We start from the raw sequence: 21,996 nt of genomic DNA, 5'->3' as shown, positions 1-21,996 counted from the left end.
TGTTGTTATTGTTGTTCTTTTCCTGATTTTGACTTGATCTCTTTTTCATCTTGATCCTTATTTATATTTTCCTAGACCTGATTCTTTATTACTATTTACCTTTAACATTTTTTAAAATTTATTTATTCATGAGAGACATAGAGGGAGAGGTAGAGACACAGGCAGAAGGAGAAGCAGGCTCCACACAGGGAGCCCAACGCGGGACTCAATCCTTGGTCCCCAGGATCCCACCCGGGGCTGAAAACGGCGCTAAACTACTGAGCCACTAGGGCTGCCCAACATTATTTTTATTTATTATTTGTGCTATAGTTGTAGTACACTTGAAATCCTTTATGGAAAAAGATCAAGTATATATAACAAACTCTCTTGAGAACTTTTTGCTTATGGCAGGGGATAAATGGTATGATATTTTAATTGTTCCTTCATCATACAATCACTTTAAGAATTCAATAAAGAGACACCATGCTCCTTGCTGGTAAAGTGGGATCTTTAAATGATAAAACATTGTGATTGAATAATGCCCTGAAGCTTTTTGCTCATAATCTGCTGGACCTGGTAATTAAAAGGTTAATACAAAATCACACATTCTGAAAATTGAAAGTTAAATTCCAAAAAGTTAAAGTTGACTAAATATAATCACAGGAAATATGTACAACACAAAGGCCAGCCAAAAAAGCATTGCAGCTGCTGATTACTTCAAAATGAGGGAAAGTAAACCTCCTAAAAATGCAGCCCTGCAATAGCCTAACAATGTGAACTATATGGGACCATCTTCCTTCTTTTGCCCATCTTTTTGTTGTTGTTGTTGACATGGTTCAATTCAAGGAATCAATACAATGTGGCTCAAGGAATATGGCTTACCCATACAATTTTTGTTATTCTTAATTTTTGAATAGTGGGTCAGGAGTCCCAGTGAGTTGCTGTAAAGTGCAAGAGATCACATGTAGAATCTGAGATGGTAATCTATAAACTCCACTTTCACTAACGACTTCAATTTCTTGTAAATCTTATAGCATCCTATAGTCTCTGAAAAACCTATGACGAAGAAACATATTTGCAAGAGAATATTTACAATGTCATAACTACGGTTACAGTACGGATTCTAGAAGCAAATCTATTCATAAACCATAAGGCAATAGTTTGATCCTAACATTTTGCTTAGTTCAGGCATGCTCTTTTTTTTAAAAAAAGATTTTATTTATTTATTTATTCATGAGCTACAGAGAGAGAAACTAGAGACATAGGGAGAGTGAGAAGGAGGCTTCCTGCAGGGAACCCCAGGTGGTGCTCGATCCCAGGACCCCGGGATCACGACCTGAGCCGAAGGCAGAAACTCAACCACTGAGCCACCCGGGTGCTCCCAGGCATGCTCTTTTTAAAAATCTCCCCAAAGGCATATAAAAATGGCTTCTCTAAAATTTGAGAAGGCTCAGATAAGACATTTATACAAAGCAATCATGTTATAAATTTTAGTCGAAAACTACCTGAAAGTGTTTTTGGTCATTTATTGGCTTGGTTGTCCAAATTTGTTGCCCACCTCTCCATGTCCCATTAGTTTCTAGAAACTGTCTCTTTTTAAGATATACATATTTATCACCATCTTTGGGCTTTCACAGACCCAGTAGCACCTTGTGAGCTGCACCTGCCCCCACCCTCATCATAGTAAACCGGGGGGACACCCAACCCACACTGGAGATTGGGAAGCAGGTCTAAAGGGTCCCAGTCATAGTCTGCATTGTCTCTAGAGAGGAGCTGTAAACCTGGGAATTGTGGGTGACCATATTTCCTCCTTTGGAAGAGGGAATAGAGGAAGCAGATGTGCAGAAAGAAAAAATAATTCAGAGAAGAGCAGAGACCAACAGAAAAACAAGATAGAGAGTTCTGAAAGGTCTGGAGCCTTCACTCCAGCTGGTCTTGAGGCCCATTTACTTTTCTGCCTTAGGGTTTTATGAGATCCCACTCTTAGACATGTGTTCTTCATCCAATGAGTCCCCTGCATTTGGGATAGAATCCTTGATTATTTCTATCATACACAACCAAGAACCCTAACTAAATCTATAAATAGAACACTTTTGTTCAAGGACACAAACCTTCAAAGTTAAACTGAGGCAATCTATTGGAACTAATTCAAAGTAGCTAAGTGAGGACAAGTCTCTTCATCACTCTAGGCCTTAATTTCTGATTGGAATTGATTTTCAAATGCTCCTTTTGCTGAATAAGTGATTAAAGAGATTAAAAAAACACTGAACAACCCCTTTCAGCATTTATTTCCTTTTTAATATAAGAAAATAACAAGACAAAACTCCTAGGTATAGTTATAAAGAACATTCAATTTTATTCTCTTTGTCCAAATGTCTTGGGCCAAACTAATACTCGTCTAATGCTACTAATATTTTATAAAAACAATTAACACTTGGTATAAAGTGTTTTAATGTGTATTTATTTATTTTTAAATATTTTATTTATTTATTCATGAGAGACACAGAGCGAGAGGCAGAGAGAGGCAGAGACACAGGGAGAAGGAGAAGCAGGCTCTGTGCAGGGAGCTTGATGTAGGACTCGATCCCAGGTCTTCAGGATCAGGCCCTGGGCTGTAGGCGGCGCTAAACCACTGAGCCACCGGGCTGCCCCTTAAGATGTATTTAGTTCTGGGGCGCCTGGTGGCTCAGTTGGTTGAGCATCCAAGTCTTGGTTTCAGCTCAATTCATGATCTCAGGGTTGAGAGATGGAGCCTGCATCAGGCTCTGTGATCAGCAGGGGGTCTGCTTGGGATTCTCTCTCTCTCTCTACCCCTCCCTTTGCCCCTCCCCTTGCTTGCACTCTCTCTCTAAAAATAAATAAGTATTTTTAAAAACAAGTAGTTCTTGTTTACCCTCTGGATAGTGGAGAGGCATCTAATTTTACTAATAAAGGAGTTTTCCAACTCACAGTAACTTCTAAATATGATGGTCTTTTAGAAATTTGTCATCAAAAGCTGTATTTTTGGTTGAATTTTAAAGTAGGCACAAATGGCTTGGCAAGAACTTAGAATCATAGAACTAGATAGGAAGAAGGCAGTCTAATCTTTTCACATTACAGGTAAGGAGTTAAGACCCAGAATGAAGAGACTTGTCCTTACTTAGCTAACTTGAATTAGAGTCCCAGCTCCCATTCCAATTGCTTTTCTGTATGTCACAGGGACACCCAACCATAAAGTGGCCCATGTGTTCTCTGCTCTCTCCTACCAATCAAGATACTGCAGTGCATATAGTTCTATGACGGTAGGACTTGTACAATGATCCACAGGACTTGTGTATTTGAATGTGAAAGGAAAGGGTAAGGAGAGAAAAAGAGCAAGTAAATGTTGCCATGGGAACACCAAGGCAAATCACAAGATAAAAAAGAATTGAAACCCATTGTGCTATCTCAGACTTCATTTATTCAAGTAATAAATCAAGACATCTATGTCAAAACCAATGCAGTGTAAAATAGACTAAGGATAAGCTTTTCAATCCAATCAACACCATTTCCTAAGTACCAAAATCTTTTAAAAGGGACACCATTGCACATTTATCTATATTGTTGTTAAAATTACTATATAGGCATTTGTGCAAGCTCTTTGTTCTAATTTCTTTTCTAAATTCTAAAATGCTCACCAAGAAGGATTAATGTAAAGGATTATCTAGAATAGCATTTTATGTGCAGAACAGTTTCTAAACTTATGACAGCCCAGAAAAGTCCAACAGATTTGGGTAAGTGTTTACCCTAGATAAGATAAATTATCTTTTCCAGGGGTCATTTACAAATTTATGTATTTACAATACATACCTGGGAGGGGGGGGTCAGTATTCAACACCAGAGGGGAATTTAATTCACCTGGAATCTGGTCAAAAAGGAAGTATCAATCATTTGGGGATAGACGGCTGGGAATTCTAGCCCTAAAAATCCCGTGGTAGGGATTTGTTTTATTGCCCAGAAAAGGCACTGACTCTTTGATCTCACTGAATGCTAATCAGCCTTTCAAAGTTTCATTCCTTTATTTATTCACTCCTTCAGCTAACTGTTAAGTGCCAGGCACTGTGTTATTCATGTATATAACCACACTAGTGCCCACTGGAGTCCCAGACCTCCCTGAGAGAGGCAAGCCCACTAAGTATCTTCCTTGCAGTGAGGTCATTTTACAAAATCATTGATCTTTAGAGACAAGCTGATTGTTTTAACACTTTTATTTCATTAAACAGTTTCCTTCCCTCTCTGGATTAATAGAGTCATACTGATTACAGTGTCAGAACTGGACAGACCTCAGAAAAAGTGATAACCTAGCTTTGTTCAATGAGTTGTCAGGGGCCACTTAGCTAGTTAGTTGCCTGAACCAGAACTTCATTTTCAACTCTTCAATTTCAGTGCCAGAGACCTTTACTCTAAATAAACCTTTCCAACAAAAATGTAATGCACTTTACAAACATATTTCAGACATGGGTCTTATTTAAGGCAAAACAATCCATGACACAGAAAATTAAAACTATTTTTGTTCTGGTCTGCTTGACAAGGCCTGCCTAAAGGGCAGTAGACACTTAATTCTCTTCACTACTTTAAAGAACTACCCATCTCTGTCTCCCTCCTGCATAAACCCTCCATGGACTCCAGGTCCGTCCTGCTCATTCTCCACCTTATCTTCTAAACCTGAACACTCCTAGAAGCTGGTGATAAAAACTCAAAAAGGTGATTGCTTTTGAGATGAAAGAAGAAGAGAATAAAGAAGACCAATAGAAAAAGGTAAAATTTCTAGGAAATTTAAAGCTATAAGTGAAAATTTGGGAAGGGGGCTTATAAAAATTGTATTTGATGGAAGATTTTCTGTCATTTACATACCAAAAGTCATTGTTATTTCAAAATATAAAATTTGTAAGATATGGAGACCTAGTTGTAAGAAAATTGGAAATTTCCCAAAATTATTATAGAGAAGGGTTATTTCCCTCTCTTGTGTTATATCTCTTTTCTTTATCTTTGTATCTTTTGCCCCAAATTGAAAGCCACACACTGACAGTTCCTCTCATTCCCACAGAGAGGCAGCAGAACATGGGGCCCAACAAATTGTTAGGGCTGGCTCTGGCTTCAGACCATGGAACATTTTCTGATTCACATTGACAGACTCACCACAGGAATGTTATAGCCCTCAATTGGCATTGTCCAGAGCTGCAACTCCAAGTCCTCCAAACCCAGGCCTTCATTGCTTCTAGAAAGCAGCCCTTGTTAGACAAGGCTAGTCACTAGATGTGATATTCCTGAGGGTTTTTCTCCCATCCTTTCCATCAGAGAAAGTAGGAATATAGTATCACAGGTCCTAGGAGGTAGTGGGTTGCCTTCCAAGGAACTCTCACCTTCTCAGAAGATACTGAGAGAAGGCCAGCTTTGGCCTCTGAGTGGAAAACCAGAGTTCTGTCCTGAGCTTCCATATCCTGTTTATGGGACCCAGCAAGTCGCTGACCATCCCCAAGCATCTTGTCTCCTCATCCATGAAGGGGGATGATAATAATGTATATCCTCATAGAGTTTTGAGGTTTTAATAAGAGGAAATAGTGCATTGGAAGTCCTATGTTGGTCACACAGTGCTATAATTGTTTTTACTATAAATTAGGAATCAAATTGATTTGATTTGATTTGCTGCACTTACTCCCTGTGATAACTTGGAAGGATTAAGTCAAGAATTTTCACATTGAAGCACATTTGTTTCAATTGTGAGAGAATAAATTTAGCCATCTGGAGTACTGTGAAAAAGAGGGTTTATACTTAAGATCCAGATTTTTCTGCTTGGAAATCAATCCTATTATGCACATGTAGTATATGTAGGCTTTGCTTTCATATAACCAGCATTTCACTTTAACAAATACAACCTATCACATATTTCTTGAGTACATCAAATGAAATTTCCCATGATGGGTAATCAAGGGTTTTCCACTAACAGGTGACAAGAAGATTTTTTTTTTAAGAAGATGTTTTTAATCACCTTTCTGCCACTTTGCTGTGACTTATATAGCTAAATTCCAAAGTCTGAGAAGACTGGAGAATTCTCATACACTAATCTATTAAATCTAGACAACTTAGTCTGATCAGGACTGAGCAGATGGAAAATCTCTCTCTGTTAATTTCTCCTTCTCTAACACAAAAGACCGGGCAGAGGTCACCTGGTTGATAACAGCCATAGGGCATTTAAAAGACTTGTGGTCTGAGGGTGCTAATTTCCCAACTTGCCTTCTTGTGGTGGAGGGAATCATAACGTCTAACCAGAAAACCCAAGGTTAATTTTTTTAGCCCTGCTTCTTAACCACCTTGTGTCCCACCCTATAGGGACAATGTATTCCCTGGTCCTCCTCAGAAGTCCTCTAATTAGCTCTCTTCTTCTCTCCCTTAAGACAGGAATACTGAGAGTCTCTTTCCCTGGCCCAACACTTTTGTACACAAATCTAAGTTTTTAGTCTGGAACCTTGCAATCCCTACTTTATATAGTGCATTTATCTGGAAGCCCATTAGTAAAAGTGGCTACAGTGAGGCAGGCAAGTAAAAAATCTACCACTTGGACCAACTCCCAAGGTGCCTCTCCCTAGAGAAATGGCAATCGTTCTGAGGGGAGGGTAAGAAAATAGAGTTTTCAAGTTATCAGACCAGCCTTAAAGTACGTAAACTACTGTGTGACCCCACATACAGAGAGAAGACTCTAATGCCTGGGTATGTCATTCCTTCTAAATCCCTGTAGGAAATGAGGGATACAAAAACTAGGAAGGAATGTAAACTATTTCTTAAGGAAGTATGCTAGCTAGCATCTCTCTTTTTCTAAGAGTTCCCCTCTGAGTAGAAATTGGGCTTACCCTTTCTCCCCGACTCTTAACTGTGACTGTACAAGCTCCCTATTACAAAGGGAAAGGGAAAGGAAGGATGATGTATAGAAGCATTCAGGAGAGAGCCACAGAATCTAGATAAAGCCGCATCACTTCCAAGCCCACGGAAGACCCATTTTCCCTGTGATTTTCATCCATTTCTCCTGTGAGGTCCCTGAGAATCTTCTCCATGTCAACCTTCCACATACCCCAATAAGAGTCCTTACTCTTCTATCTCATCCCAGCAACTCCAAAACATAGTCTTCCTCACCCTCATTGCTGTCACTTATATATGTGCAAAATATAGCATATTGTCCATGCTGTGAAGAAAGGGAAAATAAAAGCATAATTTTTTTATTTTGTCCACCCACTTTAGCAGCCATACACCTGAACTGGGTGGAGAGAGCATCAGCATGATGAGGAGGTGGAGTCAGAGATGGAGAGAATAAGAATGGCCATGATTGGAGATAAAGCCCGTAAGAGCTGGAAGAGACCCTGAAGATCAAACAGATATACCCATCCTTTCCCTTTCTGCTGGAAAATGGAGGCTGGGAGGCTATAGATCCTCTTGAGGCAAGAAAGGGTGATGGGAAGTAGATGTGGGCCATAGGAGGTCAAGCATGTGAAGATGTGGCTGAGTCCCAAGTTCTGAAAGCCTCCACAAAATTCACTGAAGCCTCCCCAAAGTCCCCAGAGCTCACTCTGGAGAACACACTTTGCTTCTGCTCTTTTCTTTTTGGAAGGAAGAGGATTTTTGCCTAGCCACTTCTCAGTTCCTCCATCTGGAATTGGGGATATGGGCCTCTATTTTTCAGGGTGGTTATGAGGATAAATGGGATATAAGAAAACATCTAGTATGATGGCTGGATTATGCATAGGGCTCAGTAAAGGTCTGTACACCTCTTTTGTTCTTGCTCTGGTCCTGTCCTGCCAGACTTTTCTCCTCCTGTCTTTGGCAGAGATCTTGGGAAATAGTTATTCATTCTCTCTGTCCAAACAAAATGTGGCTAATGGCTGGGAAGGTGGCAGAGCACACAGGAAAGATCCAGGGCCCAGGGGACCGTCGCTGGTGAGTACCTCTGCTGTTGAGGTGCACCCCATCCACAGTGGAGGGGACAACTAAGTGTTCAGAGCTGGGAACCCTTGTGGGCACATCTACCCCACTCTCTATTCCTCTTCCAGGGGAACAGCTGGGGTCTGGGGCTTCAGCCACACACACTCTCTTACCTTGAGAGGCAGAGGGGCAGGCGGGGCCGGGGAGCTCCGGCAAGTCTGAATGGGCGGACAGTACATGTAGAGCCTGGCTCTCCTGGCTTGCACTGTGCTGCAGGGGCCCTCTTCACAGCTCTTCGGGAGAACCTGGCAGGTGGCAACACCTCTCCTCAGCACAGCACTTTTGCCCTTGTCAGTAGTGTGAGCCAGGCTGGCCTGTGGTACTGAATATCTCAAGGGATCCCAAGACCGAGGGTCCATGCTCCACAGGTCCTGGGGTCGGTGCTCCCAGCCCATGGAGGGATTGCTGCTTTCCTCGCTCATTATGGGAGCTGGGCTACGAAGTCTGCATGACAGGGGCAGTAGTCGTCCAAATTTCTTGGAGGCAGGGGCCAGGGAAAGCCTGTGATGTGGAGCTCTGCAAACGCCACCCCTCCTTACATCCAGATCCTGGGGTTTATCCTCTCTCTCCTCCTTCAGAGTGGCGCAACGGAAAGCAGCGGGTTCCTCTGTCCCAGGGCCCCCCTTCTGCAGCAGGCGAGAGGGAGGAGCAACCAAGCCCTGTGTGCGCCTGGCCTGCCAGGAAGCCAGTGCTGGGACTTGGGAAAATGTGTCCCTCCTCCAGGCCCCCTGGGGCTGCTGTCCAGGCCTGGGCCTCTGGAAACCGGGAGGGGAGAGCTCTGGCGGGTGCAGGGGTGGGGGGGGGTGCTGCGGCTGGATGAAGAGGAAGGAAGTTTTCATCTGCTGTTGCTCAGGCTGTTCAGCCGTTTCCTCCAAGGGGGTAGGGCTGGCTCTTGCCAGGGTCGAGTTTCAGATCTCAGTGCCCAGGGATGCAAATGCTAGCAGCTGTGAGCAGATATGACTTGGCCCCGTGGCTCCACTGACAGCCTGAGGAAGCAAATGACACACCTTCAGAACCCGGAGGGTCTTCAAAGAACAGGGGTGATGTTGGCTGTGGGACTGGATTCAGCACTCACTTCATAGAATCACAAAAACAGACAGACTGCTGGAGAACAATCTAGGATTGAGGGATGGGAGGGGACGGTCAAGACTCCGCCACTCTCACCCTGTTGCATTTGACAGAATTCTTTTTTCTTAATTAAAGGTCCCCTTCCCCATATTTGAAATGAAAACACTAAAGTTATTTGTTTCTTTTTAATCCTAAATTACATATTAGCTACACCTGTTCTTTGGTGTTTGACTTGTGAGACACTACGTGATTTATAGATGAAGCCTCCAGGACACTTCAAAGTGTATTTTTAATCTACCTTGCCTGTACCAATAATGCACAGTTGTAAACAGCTTTAGTGTTTTAATGAATTTCCTCTTTAAACTCTGTGGTTATTAAGGAGTTCCCCAGGATTAGTCCCATAGTCCCACATCAAAATATTTGGCATCACTCGAGTGCACATGCACACACACACACACACGAATAAAAATAAAGACATAAAGATAAAAAAGAGATAAGGAAAAAAGAGAGAGAAAGATGAAATAAGAGAAAAAATATTCAGGTGACAAACTAGATGCAAGGGGCTTTTGTTTCTTTTAAAGAAATACTTAGCCTCTGTGAGAACTACAGTGATTCACCTGAAAGTTCACTGAGTAGTAATTCACTTGCAGAATGTTACTGTAGGCTCAATACCTCTCACAATAGAAAAGAACATTTTGAGTTCTATGGCCTTGTTCACGAGGAGTGAAGAGAGCAGGAAGTGGGAAAGGTCTTTTCTTTCTCAATTTGAGCTTGACTGAAAGGAAACCAGGGAATTATGCCCTGAGACCAACTGAGCACATACATAGCCCCGAAAGTCGGCTGCTATGCAGCACACGAGTGTGAGCTCTCTCCCCCTGAGGCCCAGCCATCGCCTTCCTTTTTTTTTTTATAATAAATTTATTTTTTATTGGTGTTCAATTTACCAACATACAGAATAACACCCAGTGCTCATCCCGTCAAGTGCCCCCCTCAGTGCCTGTCACCCATTCACCCCCACCCCCCGCCCTCCTCCCCTTCCACCACCCCTAGTTCATTTCCCAGAGTTAGGAGTCTTTATGTTCTGTCTCCCTTTCTGATATTTCCCACACATTTCTTCTCCCTTCCCTCATATTCCCTTTCACTATTATTTATATTCTCCAAATGAATGAGAACATATACAGCCATCGCCTTCCATTGAGGGCACCCCTGCAATGTCAGGGTTGAGGCCCTGGCTGACCACCAACGGCCAGGCTCCCTTGGGAAGTTCTCAGGATACTTGGTTGGGGCTCTCCATTTATTTTTATTTTTAAACATTTTGCACACTCTCTACAACCAAGGTTACAGAAGCTCTGCCTGCATTTCCAGGCAGCTGACAAAGGACTCTGTGTATATCTACTTAGAAATGTGCCAGGGCTGTCTAGTATACGCATGGGACGTGGTGCCTCCTTTATGACAAACACCGTCACAGAGAAAACTTTGGCAAAACAACATTATGTCCAAGTCTTAGACCCTCCGCAGAATAATGATATGTGGATCTGATCACACTGTTTTTCTTTCTTTCTTTTTGATCAGAACCAGAGATTGAGAACTTTTATTTTAACTTTTTTAAAAAATTATTTATTTATTTTTAACAGTCAGGATTTTCATTTAGGTCTGCCTGATTCACACTGTTTTTCAACAAAAATGCTGTATGAGTGATGCTTGGTCCTTTTATGTAATTCACCCATTATCCAATAAAACTCCTTGCTTGGACACTGGAATCCCTCAATAATACTAGTTTGTTAACTGATTAGCTGCTAATAAGGCAAGGAGCCATGTTTTTGTACAGAACAGGGATTTGGGTGAGAAGAAACCATCTTTTTGTTTTAACTTCTACAGGTCCCAGGCATTACATTAGGTGCTTTACATACCTTATGCTATTCAAGGCAGAACACAATCCCATGAGGAGGTGGCATCATCTTCATTTGGCAGTTGAGAAATGTGAGACCCAGGGAAGTGAAATAATTGCCGGATGCCTCTTTCCCACAACTACCTGAGAACTTCAACCTCCAAATAAAACAATGTATAAAAGAACTATGGTGGTCGTGGTGGTATGTTCAGGACACTTCTTTCTTCTAATTTTTATTTGTAAACCTACCACAGAAGTGATTACAGCCAAATATTTCTAGATTGTGGGGTTTGGAGTAGGAGAAGAATAAAGTAGATGTCACAAAGAGTTTCCAGAAGGACTGACAGGACTTACTTGGAGGACACATTTAAGACATCTCCTTAGGATATTCTTAAGTACTTGGGGGGCATCTTTAAGAGAAGCTGGAGTTTTGTATGAGAAGTTGGGGCAAGTGCCAGAGAAACATGGGTTTCTGCTATGATGTAAATAGCACTATGATTGAGAACATGTGCTTTGGTGCCAGACAAACATTTCTCTGAATCCAGTGTGACTTTGAGCAAATTACTTAACCTCTTTGATAATTCGGATTAAGTGGAAGTGCATATAAAGGGCTTACTTAGCATAGTAGCTATTACATCATGGTTTCTCACAAAATGTTAGTAACTCTTGGAATTTATACCCATATACTACTGAGGCCTAGAGAAGACTGGTTGACCCAATGGAATGATTAGAGCTATGTCATGAAATGTATATATTTAATCTTCAATGGACAATCACATGCATGTTTTTATGCTTCTCATGTGATGGGAAGCATCTAAGAGCTAGGAAATTATTTGGGATGAGGGAAGAGTCAGACTGAATTGGGGTCTGGACACATATGCTTGAGTCCTGGTGTGATCATTTATTAGCTCTGACTCACAGCACGTTTCTTTTCTTTTTTTAATTTTTTTATTGGAGTTCGATTTGCCAACATATAGTGTAACACTCAGTGCTCATCCTGTCAAGCGCCCCCCTCAGTGCCCAGTAACCCCATCCCCCCACTCACCTCCCCTTCCACCATCCCTTGTTCATTTCCCAGAGTTAGGAGTTTTTCATGTTCTGTCTCCCTCACTGATATTTCCCACTCATTTTCTCTCCTTTCCCCTTTAATCCCTTTCACTATTTTTTATATTCCCTGTATGAATGAAGCCATATAATGTTTGTTCTTCTTTGACTGACTTATTTCACTCAGCATAATACCCTCCAGTTCTATCCATGTTGAAGTAAATGGTGGGTATTTGTCATTTCTAATGGCTGAGTAATATTCCATTGTATATATAGACCACATCTTCTTTATCACAGCATGTTTCTGAACTTCAGTGCATTTACCTGAGAAATAAATTTCTGCTTTTCCTGCCTTACAGAATTATTTTGAAGGTCAAATGGGATAATCTATGTAAGAACACTTTGTAAACACAAAATTAATATATATTAGGTCTTTAAGATAGCATGGGTTTGTTATAATGATATCAAAAATAAATCTAAATCATTGTCTCTGATTTCTCTGAAGACTCAAGATTTCTTTGTCTGAAAGCGTCTAGGTTGACTCGCACCACCACTGACCTTCAAGATTCGTAAGGTGCGATCGCAACAACAGATAATTTAAATGGTACTCTATTTCTGCTAGTGATTTCTTCTTATTACTTTTAGAGAGAAAAAGAACATTCTAGACTCTGAACAAGGGATGAGTGGGCACTGGGAAGGGGCATTAGAGCACTTGTTTCTCTCTCTTAAACTTTATGACAACTTTAGGAAGTAGGCAGCAGAATCCTCCTTTTAGAAATGTAGAAAAGAGAGAATAAGGGAAATGAAGTCACTTGCTAGAGCAATGTGACTTGAGAGTACAGGAATTTGAGATTTTCATCCAGGTCTGGCTCTTTTTCCTCACTAGAATGGGTAGACCCAATTAGCGCAGCTTGTTCAGCCTATGTGTTCTTCCCTTCTCCAAAGCCTGGATTCCCAGCAAAGAACTACTCACCACACATGTGTTACATTTGCTCTAAAGTGGTTTCCCTAGTGTCTTTAAGAGCTTAAATGATTCAAGATTGTCTAAAAATGGTACAATCAAGATTTGTTATCTGAGTTGAAGATAAGTAATTCTCCTAAGAATTGGAATTCCAGAGAACAAGTGTTAGAGGTGCATGTTCCAGGGAATCCCAAGGATTCCTGGAAGTATTCTCTTTGGAGTTTAAGTCAAAGAAGTCACAACCTGTCCCTCCACAATCATTCATTCTCTCAGAAGGTGGCATCCACAGTGGTCTGCCCTTGGCAATTAAAGGGGGAAATTTGTGGAGTCACCGTGTCCAATTTGTCTATGACCTGTTGGTCATCCACAGCCTGATAGGAAGAAAAGAAGGTAGTAACTATAGCTTCTCCTGCTCTGTGTGCTTGGAAAATGCATTATTGAGTCAAGAAAGAATGAGAAACGGGGCAGAGGTAAGGGTAGGGCATGAGACTGAGGAAGGGCTTGGCAGAAGTGAAACCCCAATGGCTGGGGAGGCACGAAAAGGCTAAAGAGAGCACGTCTAGGGCCGGGACACAGACTGAACTGAAAGATAAAACTTAGGAAAGTCTGAGCAATGCCAATAATAAGCACTGAGCATTCCTATTCACACTATTTCGAATAAGGCTTCAAGATTCTTCAGGATATTCTATCTACTGGCTAGAGTACACCTCACAGTAGTGGCTTATACAAGATTTGCATAATAGTGAACATGTTAATGCTGACATAGACAGTTACCACTTACTGAATGTCTACTATATGCCTGACACTGCCATGGGCATTTTAGATACATGTATATATGTCATTTCTAATCCTCACAAGGAGTCACTGTCTCAAAGACACAGATACTGAAGAAGTCTTCAGAAGTTAAACTATTTTCCAAAGTGACATAGCAATTAAGTGGATTCAGACTCAGGTCTTTCAGGCTCCAAAGTTTATGCTCTTTCCATGATGCCACACTACTTCAGAATGCATCTATTAAGGGACCAACTTTATCTTCTCTTTTGTAGACAAACACTTGAGATTTGGAGAGGTTAAAAAAAAAAAAAAAGGAAAAGAAAAATTTCCTCACATCCTCTTCAAGTACCAGAGGCAAATGATCTCCTCAAGTCCTTTGCCTTTTTCTTCACACTCACTCCCCTGTGACCATTTTGTCTCTCCCCCAAAAGCAAGCTCAGCTCATTTCTTCAGCAGTTGACACCATGTCAGATATTCCACCTTGTGATGATAGTTTTTGGAAGAAGTAGGTGGAGTTTTCCCATTTCCATTCTGTTTCTATTTCCTTTGCTGCCTGCCATCTTGACTCCACACACATGGGTATGTTTTGAGTGACTCTTTCTGTTTTAAGTTGGTATGTGTCTACCCCAGTATCTGACCACACAGGCTGACTGTTTGGAAGTGAAATGGAAAAAGTTCTTGAACAGATCAGAGCGATGGCCATGAGGAATGTGAATGCTCTTCTGTGTCATGCCCAGGTGGCTCTTTTGGTTTCTAAAAACTTTTCCACTGTGGAAGCTCTGGACAGTCAAAGGTGGGGTTCCTTGCAGCTTGGCAGGGGGCAGGCTCCCCTTTACAGAGGGGGTGGGTGCGGTGGGGTGGGACAGTTTGCGGTATGAGGAGCGAGGTTTGAGGTGTTTGTTTTTCTGAGAGCTAGGTCAGAGTCAGAGGCTATACCTCCTTCGCTTAATCTCTAACTGTTCTAGATTATTCCTCAGTGACTCACAGTGTTGTGAGTTTACCAGAAGCAGCCTTCAAAAAAGCTTGATTAGATCAATAGGGATTATGTTTAAATGCACTTTTTATAACTAATTAGAGGAAATGACTCATTTCTCTATTGAACTCTACAGTAGCTGCAATTTTATCTAGTGCCATCATGTGCCAAGACTTCTCATGTGCTATCCAGTTTAGTCCTCAAGAGGCCATAGGATGAAGAAACTGAAGCCCAGAGAGATGAAGCACCTTGCCCAAGGCCATTAACAAGAGACAAAGCCAGCACTTGAGCCCTTTTTGTCCTAACTCCAAACAGGGGCCAAGTGCTTGTCAGTGCCTCCCTGTTCTCATTCCAACCCACTTGTAGTTCCCTCAATGCTCACTCCATCCCCATTCAACTGATATTACTAGCTGCTGCTACATCTGTCTTCTTAGACCCCAAGTCTGCCATGCCCATGAGCTGTGGTCATCAGTTTCCAACATAAGGATAATCTTAGCCACTGGTTTATCTGTACCTTCCCTCTTTTTCCAGACTTTTCTCCCATTGCTCCTCCATGCGATCCCCCTCATGCAGGTGTGCTCTCCATGCAAAGCTTTCACTTCGACCATTGTTGGGTCCTTCCCTTCTCTGTCGTCCCCACCTCTGGAAATGCCACTGCCTTCTGGGATCCTGTATAGATTCCACCATCTTTCTGACACTTTTGCCAGACTCTCCAACCATCAGTAATCCTTCCCTTTCTAGCACTTTCTGCCAATAACATTTATTCTGATGCCAGTCACATATTGTTCCTATGGTGAAAGAAAGGAAAGAAAGAAGATTTCAAAAAGTTTTAGAAATTTTCTTTTTTTAGTTAAAAATAGAGCTGCCCTACGACCCGGTAATTGCACTACTAGGGATTTACCCCAAAGATACAGATGCAGTGAAAAACTGAGACACCTGCACCCCAATGTTTATAGCAGCAGTGTCCACAATAGCCACACTGTAGAAGGAGCCTCGGTGTCCATTGACAGATGAATGGATACAGAAGATGTGGTTTATGTATACAATGGAATATTACTCAGCCATTAGAAATGACAAATACCCACCATTTGCTTCAACATGGATGGAACTGGAGGGTTCCATAAGGCATAATAAGGCAATCAGAGAAGGACAAACATTATATGGTTTCACTCATACGGGGAATATAAATAATAGTGAAAGGGATTATAGAGGAAAGGAGAGAAAGTGAGTGGGAAAGATTAGAGAGGGTAATAGAACATGAGAGACTCCTAACTCTGGGAAATGAACAAGGGGTAGTGGAAGGGGAGGTGGGTGGGGGGTTGGGGCGACTGGGTGACGAGCACTGAGGGGGGCACTTGACGGGGTGAGCACTGGGTGTTATAATATATGTGGGCAAATTGAACTCCAATAAAAAAAAAATACAAAAAAAAAGAGAAATTTTCTTTTTTCTAACTCCCAACTCATTCTCAAAAATCCCAAATAATTTGGTGTTGCAACTATTCTAACCTAAATTAAACATTTGGCTTAGTTGTAAACTCAGATCAGAACTACATATTGATAATCTTTTATATATGCCAAACAATAAATTCACTTGAAACACTATCAAGTTATGACTAATGCAGCAGTGAACTTGGAAAGCTGTGTGTGTGGCATACCAACTTTCCCGCTGAGGCACTGTTTAAATAGAAGTGAAGGAAGTTTAATTAGGTCTTAATAAAAACAATTACTAAAGGCATATAGATTGAGCATCACTCTCTACCCTGCAATAATAATGCTACTACATTGCTGCAATAATGCTCCTGTGTAAAGGCTCTGATGGGAAAACACAGCGATCTTCAGTCCTTGGGAGTTTGGTTTTTTTGCTTTATTCCCTAACTCCTGCAAGGGCAAAATGATCCAGAATCAAACCAGTCACCTGGATTACTGTTAAACACAATTTCTCTCCCAAGAAAAGAATGATGTGATCCCTTAAGTAACAGGAAGAAAGAAGTCTAGAATAGAAGGCTAGATAATATTTGGGAATACTTACTTATCCAAAATGGATTCCCTGCTTTGTTTTTAGGATTTCTGGACCTCTGCTATAATTCAGGTCAAAGGAATGATGTTAATTGGAGACAGGCCTAGGCTTTGTTTTGGAGATGAGTGATAAAAAGATACGAACCCTACCCAGATTGCAGTACTAGCACCATACCTCACTGGAGCACAGATTCAACCTCTGTGTGTAATATAAAAATATCTGCCCTAACTCAGAACATTATTGAATAATTACCATGTTAGGACTATAGAGAAGAATTTGAATCCTGATGTTTCCTTTTAAGAGAAGACAAATTGAACAAATGAGTTTCTTTTTCTTAAATTTATTTTATTTAAATTCAATTAATTAACATATAGTGTATTGTTAGTTTCAGAGTTAGAATTCAGTGATTTGTCATTTGCATAGAATACCCAGTGCTCGTTCCACCACGTGCCCTCCTGAATGCCCATCCCCCAATTACCCCATCCCCCCACCCCCACTCCAACAATCCTCCATTTGTTTCCTATGATTAAGAGTGTTAAGAGTCTCTTATGGTTTGTCTTCCTCTCTGATTTCATCTTGTTTTATTTTTCCCTCCCTTCCTCTATGCTCCTCTGTTTTGCATCAGTTGAGATTTCTAACATCAGTGGCATATATGTCATTGCCATGAAGTGACACAAATTCACCATTTCAACAAATATTGTTGAGCATCTGTGTGGCAGGGACTACAGGGGTAAGTACGCACTAGTCAGTGCCCAGAAGCAGCTTAGATCCAGTGGAGGTGCTGCCTACATGGAAAACTCTGAATCCAGACACAAGTAAGTAAATGTCCTTAGAGGCAATGAGGCCAACGTGCTGCAGGGCTCAGAAGAAGGGACATTGGAGATAGTCAGTAGATGAATGCTGAATGCACTGAATGTTAGTGCCCCCCCGCCCCCAAGGTTTATATGTTTAAATCTGCTCCCAATGTGGTGGTATTTGGAGGTAGAGCCTTTGGAAAGTAATCAGGTCATGAGGATGGAGTCCTTTGGGTGGGATAAGTGCCTAAAAGAAGAGGCCAGAAGGCTGTTCCTTCTCTTGTCATGTGGGCATAGTCAGCAGTGCACAACCAGGATGAAAGCTCTCATCAGACACTGAATTGGCCAGTGCCTTGATCTCAGATTTTCCAGACTCTAGAACCTTGAGAAATAAGTTCCTACTGTTGATAAGCCACCCAGTTTATGGTATTTTGTTATAGCAGCCTGAGTTGACTAAGACAGAAATTCATACCAACAAATGGGGTGCTACTACAACAAATATCCAAAAAGGTAGAAGTAGCATTGAAATTAGACTATAGGTAAAGGTGGGAAGACCTTCAGGTGTATGTTAGAGGAAGCTAAAATGATCATACAGGGACTTTTATAAACAATTGTGGTGGGAGCTCAGAAAGGAAAGGAGAGCTGTAAGGAAGGTTTCCATGTTAGAAAATACATAGATGGGGACACCTGGGTGGCTCAGTGGTTGAGCAGCAGCCTTTGGCTCAGGTAGTGATCCTGGGATCCTGGGATCGAGTCCCTCATCGGGCTCCCCACAAGGAGCCTGCTTCTCCCTCCGCCTGTGTCTCTGCCTGTCTCTGTGTGTCTCTCATGAATACATTAATAAAATCTTTAAAAAAATAAAATACATAAATAATCATGTACAGAATGTTGATGGAAATGCAAACATTAAAGGCCATTCCGATGTGTGGTGGAAGTCAGGAACATGTGGTGGAAGTCAGGAACATTCTATGGGACAGTGGAGAAAAAAAGGCAATCCCTGTTACAACATGGTGACGAACGCGGCTAAATTGTGTTTGTATTCTACTATTTTGTGGAAAGTAGAACTTGCCAGTTAGGAAACTGGATACTTGGCTGAGGAAATTTCTAAGCAGAAGTGTTGAAGAAGTGACTTGGTTTCTTCTGACCTCTTACGGTAAAATACAAGAGGAGAAAAATGACGTAAAGTTGGAATTATTGAGCAAAAAGGAACCAGAACTTAAAGATTTGAAAATTTTGCATACTGAATAATAAGAGAATGTGCTTGGAGGAGAATGTAGGGTGTGGTCCAGCACCCATTTGATAAGGAGATTAGAATAAGAGTGAACTGACATGTGAGGAGCATGATGAGCATTTGACTTTTGAAGATCAAGGTGAGATCAGAGTAGGGAAGAGGGGGAAGTTCAGAAAATATTTACTTAGGGATGCATCTCTGCAATAGGTTTCACAGCACATATGATGACACATATGTGTGCTCGACTCAATGGTACCCAGTACCATGGCAAGCACCATATGATTTTATTCTTCGCCTCATCCCCAGGCCCCAGCACAGAGTGTAGCACAATAAATACTTGTTAAATGAAGAAATGGTGTATATATAGGCAAGTTCTTGTCTTTCAGAAGCTTGTAATTTAATGGAGAAGACAGAAAAATACAGTTTTAATATAAGACAGAAGGTTATAAATATTGAACAGAGGTACAAGTAGAGAGAGATTGATTCTGACAGCCGTCAGGCAGGTTGCATAGAAGAAGTGTCACCCGAGGTGGCCTTGTATGTCAGTATTATACTAGGTAAAGATTAGGGAGTTATACATTCAAGGCAGGAGGACCTAGGGGAAAAGCACAGAAATGGTACATTATGTAGCAAGTTTAGGGCACATGATATGTTGCTCAAAATGATGGAGTGTGTGCAAAGCATGCTTTACAATGGGAAATTAGAGGGGTTTGTTCTAGATCATGAAGTGCCCTGAAAACAAAGTCAAGGGGGTCCTTTAAAGCTTTTGAGGAGGAAGTGACTTTGAGTGTGTGAAAGACAACATGTTAGTGCATTCAGTTCAGTTCTCCAGCCCAATAAACATTTTTTGAGGATCTAGCAAGAGCTACGTCTCCATACTGTGCTGGATGTGAGTGTACCAGGTTCACTCGTACCACATTTCAGGAATTCCCACAGTTCACACTGGCACCTCCGGGTTTAGATAAGTCAACAGAGACTCTGAGGGTGTCTTGGCCAGGCAGCTGTCTTAGTAACTAGTGCCAGACATCCAAGTCACTCTCTGCAGCCCTCAGGCTATGTTCCTGTCAGGAAGCAAACAGAAACGCTGTCTGTGAGACACAGCATGTCCTTTCTGCTGGGAGAAGAACAGAGCCAGTATGGTTCACTGAACTTAGTGGGCAAGTGGCCATGTCCAGACACGGGCACATGGATCCGCTTCCCCTTTGCCTGGCACACCAGGCGGCATTGACTACCTTGCCTGGATATGAATGAATGTGCTTCTCTCACATAGTTTATGCCTTTCAGAAAGAAATATAATAGCAGGAGGGGAAAAAAGTCCTATTTATCTTGAAAGGAGTAAAAGAAGAGTAGAGGGTAAAGGGCAGAAAGCAATACTTAAAAGTATAACTGTTTGAAATAGAATGCTTTTCATTAGGTTTGTGCAGCTCTTTCAATGATGGAAAATGGTTGTTTATTCCATCTCACACACATATGTGTTAGGGCCTCTATTTCAACTTAGCATTACTTCCTTCCCTCTGGTAGTCAGGATGGCCCTATACGTGGGGAAAGAAAACGTCCTTCCATATGATGTGAGTTGAAAGATGCCAGGAAAGCCGACTTGGCTTAAAAGAGATGCTCGTCAGAGTGACATAGATCCAATAGTTCCACCCTTACAGATTAACTTCTCTGGGTCAATTGTCACCTAGGGGTGAGGGTGGATTCTCTTTTAAAATTCTAATTACTCTGGGAGGTGCAAACCCACCATACCACTAATATCTTGGTGCAAGCGGTTTTCTGAGGCTGTTTCCTCATACGCTGTCCAGGTTCAGCAGCTCCTGGAGATGAGAGTAGGGCAGCAGGAGGGAAGGATGGACCATAAGCAGGCCAGGGATAGTCTATTCCACGTGAACTCCACACAAGTCAAGGGCATGGGGCAACTAGTAAAGATAAAGCCCTACAAGAGCACAGGTCTTTATTGGGCTGAGCGTTTATAACTGTAGGTGGAGAATTTTTCTTTAGTCACTTTCTACTTTTATTTCTTTTTTTATTTTTTAAAGATTTTATTTATTTATTCACAAGAGACACACAGAGAGAGAGATAGAGGCAGAGACACAGGCAGAGGGAGAAGCAGGCCCCATGTAGGGAGCCTGTCGTGGGACTCGATCCCGCATCTCCAGGATCACATCCCGGGCTGAAGGCAGCGCTAAACCTCTGAGCCACCAGGGCTGTCCACTTTCTACTTTTAATATATAGAAAATGATGTAAAAAAATTTTAGAGGCAAGTTTCATCCTTTCCAGCTCCTTGTTATTACAAATATTTGCTTCGAAAAGACATATACTAGCATGTGTATACACATGTGACTGTGCTTTTTGTTTGTTTTGCATTTAGCAATAGGAAAAACACAGTTAACACTCTTTAAAAAATCCAGCCAAAAAAAAAAAAAAAAAAATCCAGCCAAGCAGAAAATTGGGAACAGCAGCAGCTGTGAGAAGAGACATGTGCACAGGGTACAAATGAGGTTTATTCCACCCTAGATTCTCTGTCCTTCTCAGTCACTAAAGGCCCATTCAAGAGGCAGACACTATGATGCTGGCAATGATGATGTCAGAAAAAGAGACACTCAGAAAGAGATAGAGGGAGAAGCAGATGATTTTTTTACAGGAAGCGCTTTAAATGCTTTGAGACTATTTCTAATAGCTCACATACCCACTGTATGGGCAGGCCTTGGCTTTGAATTGCAAATGCCCTGCTTCTGCCATTTCCTGGTGGGGTAATCTTGAGCAAGTCACTGGGGCTTGCTGATCTTCATTTTCTCACTTATAAAATGATGATAATAATAAGGTCTCCCTTGTAGAATAGAAGCAAGGACTGAATGAGACAATATGTAAGAAAGCAATTTATAGAATGGGCATTGCTATGCGCAGGCAAGTTATTTTTCTGAATATATGACTCCACTCAAAGTTACAAAATACCCCTGACAAGCATGGCCTCCTGGATACTTCTCACACAGATCTTAAAAGATGAACGGGAATTAGCCAGTCTGAAAGGTGGGAGAGCATTTGTTTTTTCAGTGAGCAAAACATACATAAAGAAACCATAAGTCATAGTAAGCCGGGCAGTGTGGAGTGTGCAGACTGGGGGTGGGGGAGGGGGTGGGGGTGGCCTCTGGAGATGAGCCCCCCATGATCTGGCTTAGCAGCACTAAACATTAAGTTTGTGGCAGGCAGAGGCAGGAGCTCCATCCTTCAGGGTGTTATCCACCCTGTTAGCAAGCTTGGGTTTTATACCCTAGAACAGT

The 21,996-nt window shown here is 41.7% G+C and overlaps 1 protein-coding gene across 5 annotated transcripts in view; it reads right to left on the bottom strand.

Moving 5' to 3' along the window:
• Positions 1-21,996, bottom strand: part of PSD3 (pleckstrin and Sec7 domain containing 3) — a 713,619-nt gene that overhangs the window by 577,936 nt on the left and 113,687 nt on the right. The window contains exon 2 of one of the 5 annotated variants that reach the window (XM_077849463.1): positions 8,082-8,954. In XM_077849463.1, coding sequence (XP_077705589.1) covers positions 8,082-8,807 — 726 coding nt within the window. In that variant the 5' untranslated portion in view covers positions 8,808-8,954. Of the gene's footprint in view, positions 1-8,081; positions 8,955-21,996 lie in introns of those variants that run through there. The other 4 variants (XM_077849457.1, XM_077849458.1, XM_077849455.1 and 1 more) reach the window with 4 other exon arrangements.

This window comes from Canis aureus, chromosome 15 (genome assembly GCF_053574225.1).
Source record: "Canis aureus isolate CA01 chromosome 15, VMU_Caureus_v.1.0, whole genome shotgun sequence".
Lineage (NCBI taxonomy): Eukaryota > Metazoa > Chordata > Mammalia > Carnivora > Canidae > Canis > Canis aureus.
This window is presented reverse-complemented; position numbering and strand designations above follow the sequence as displayed.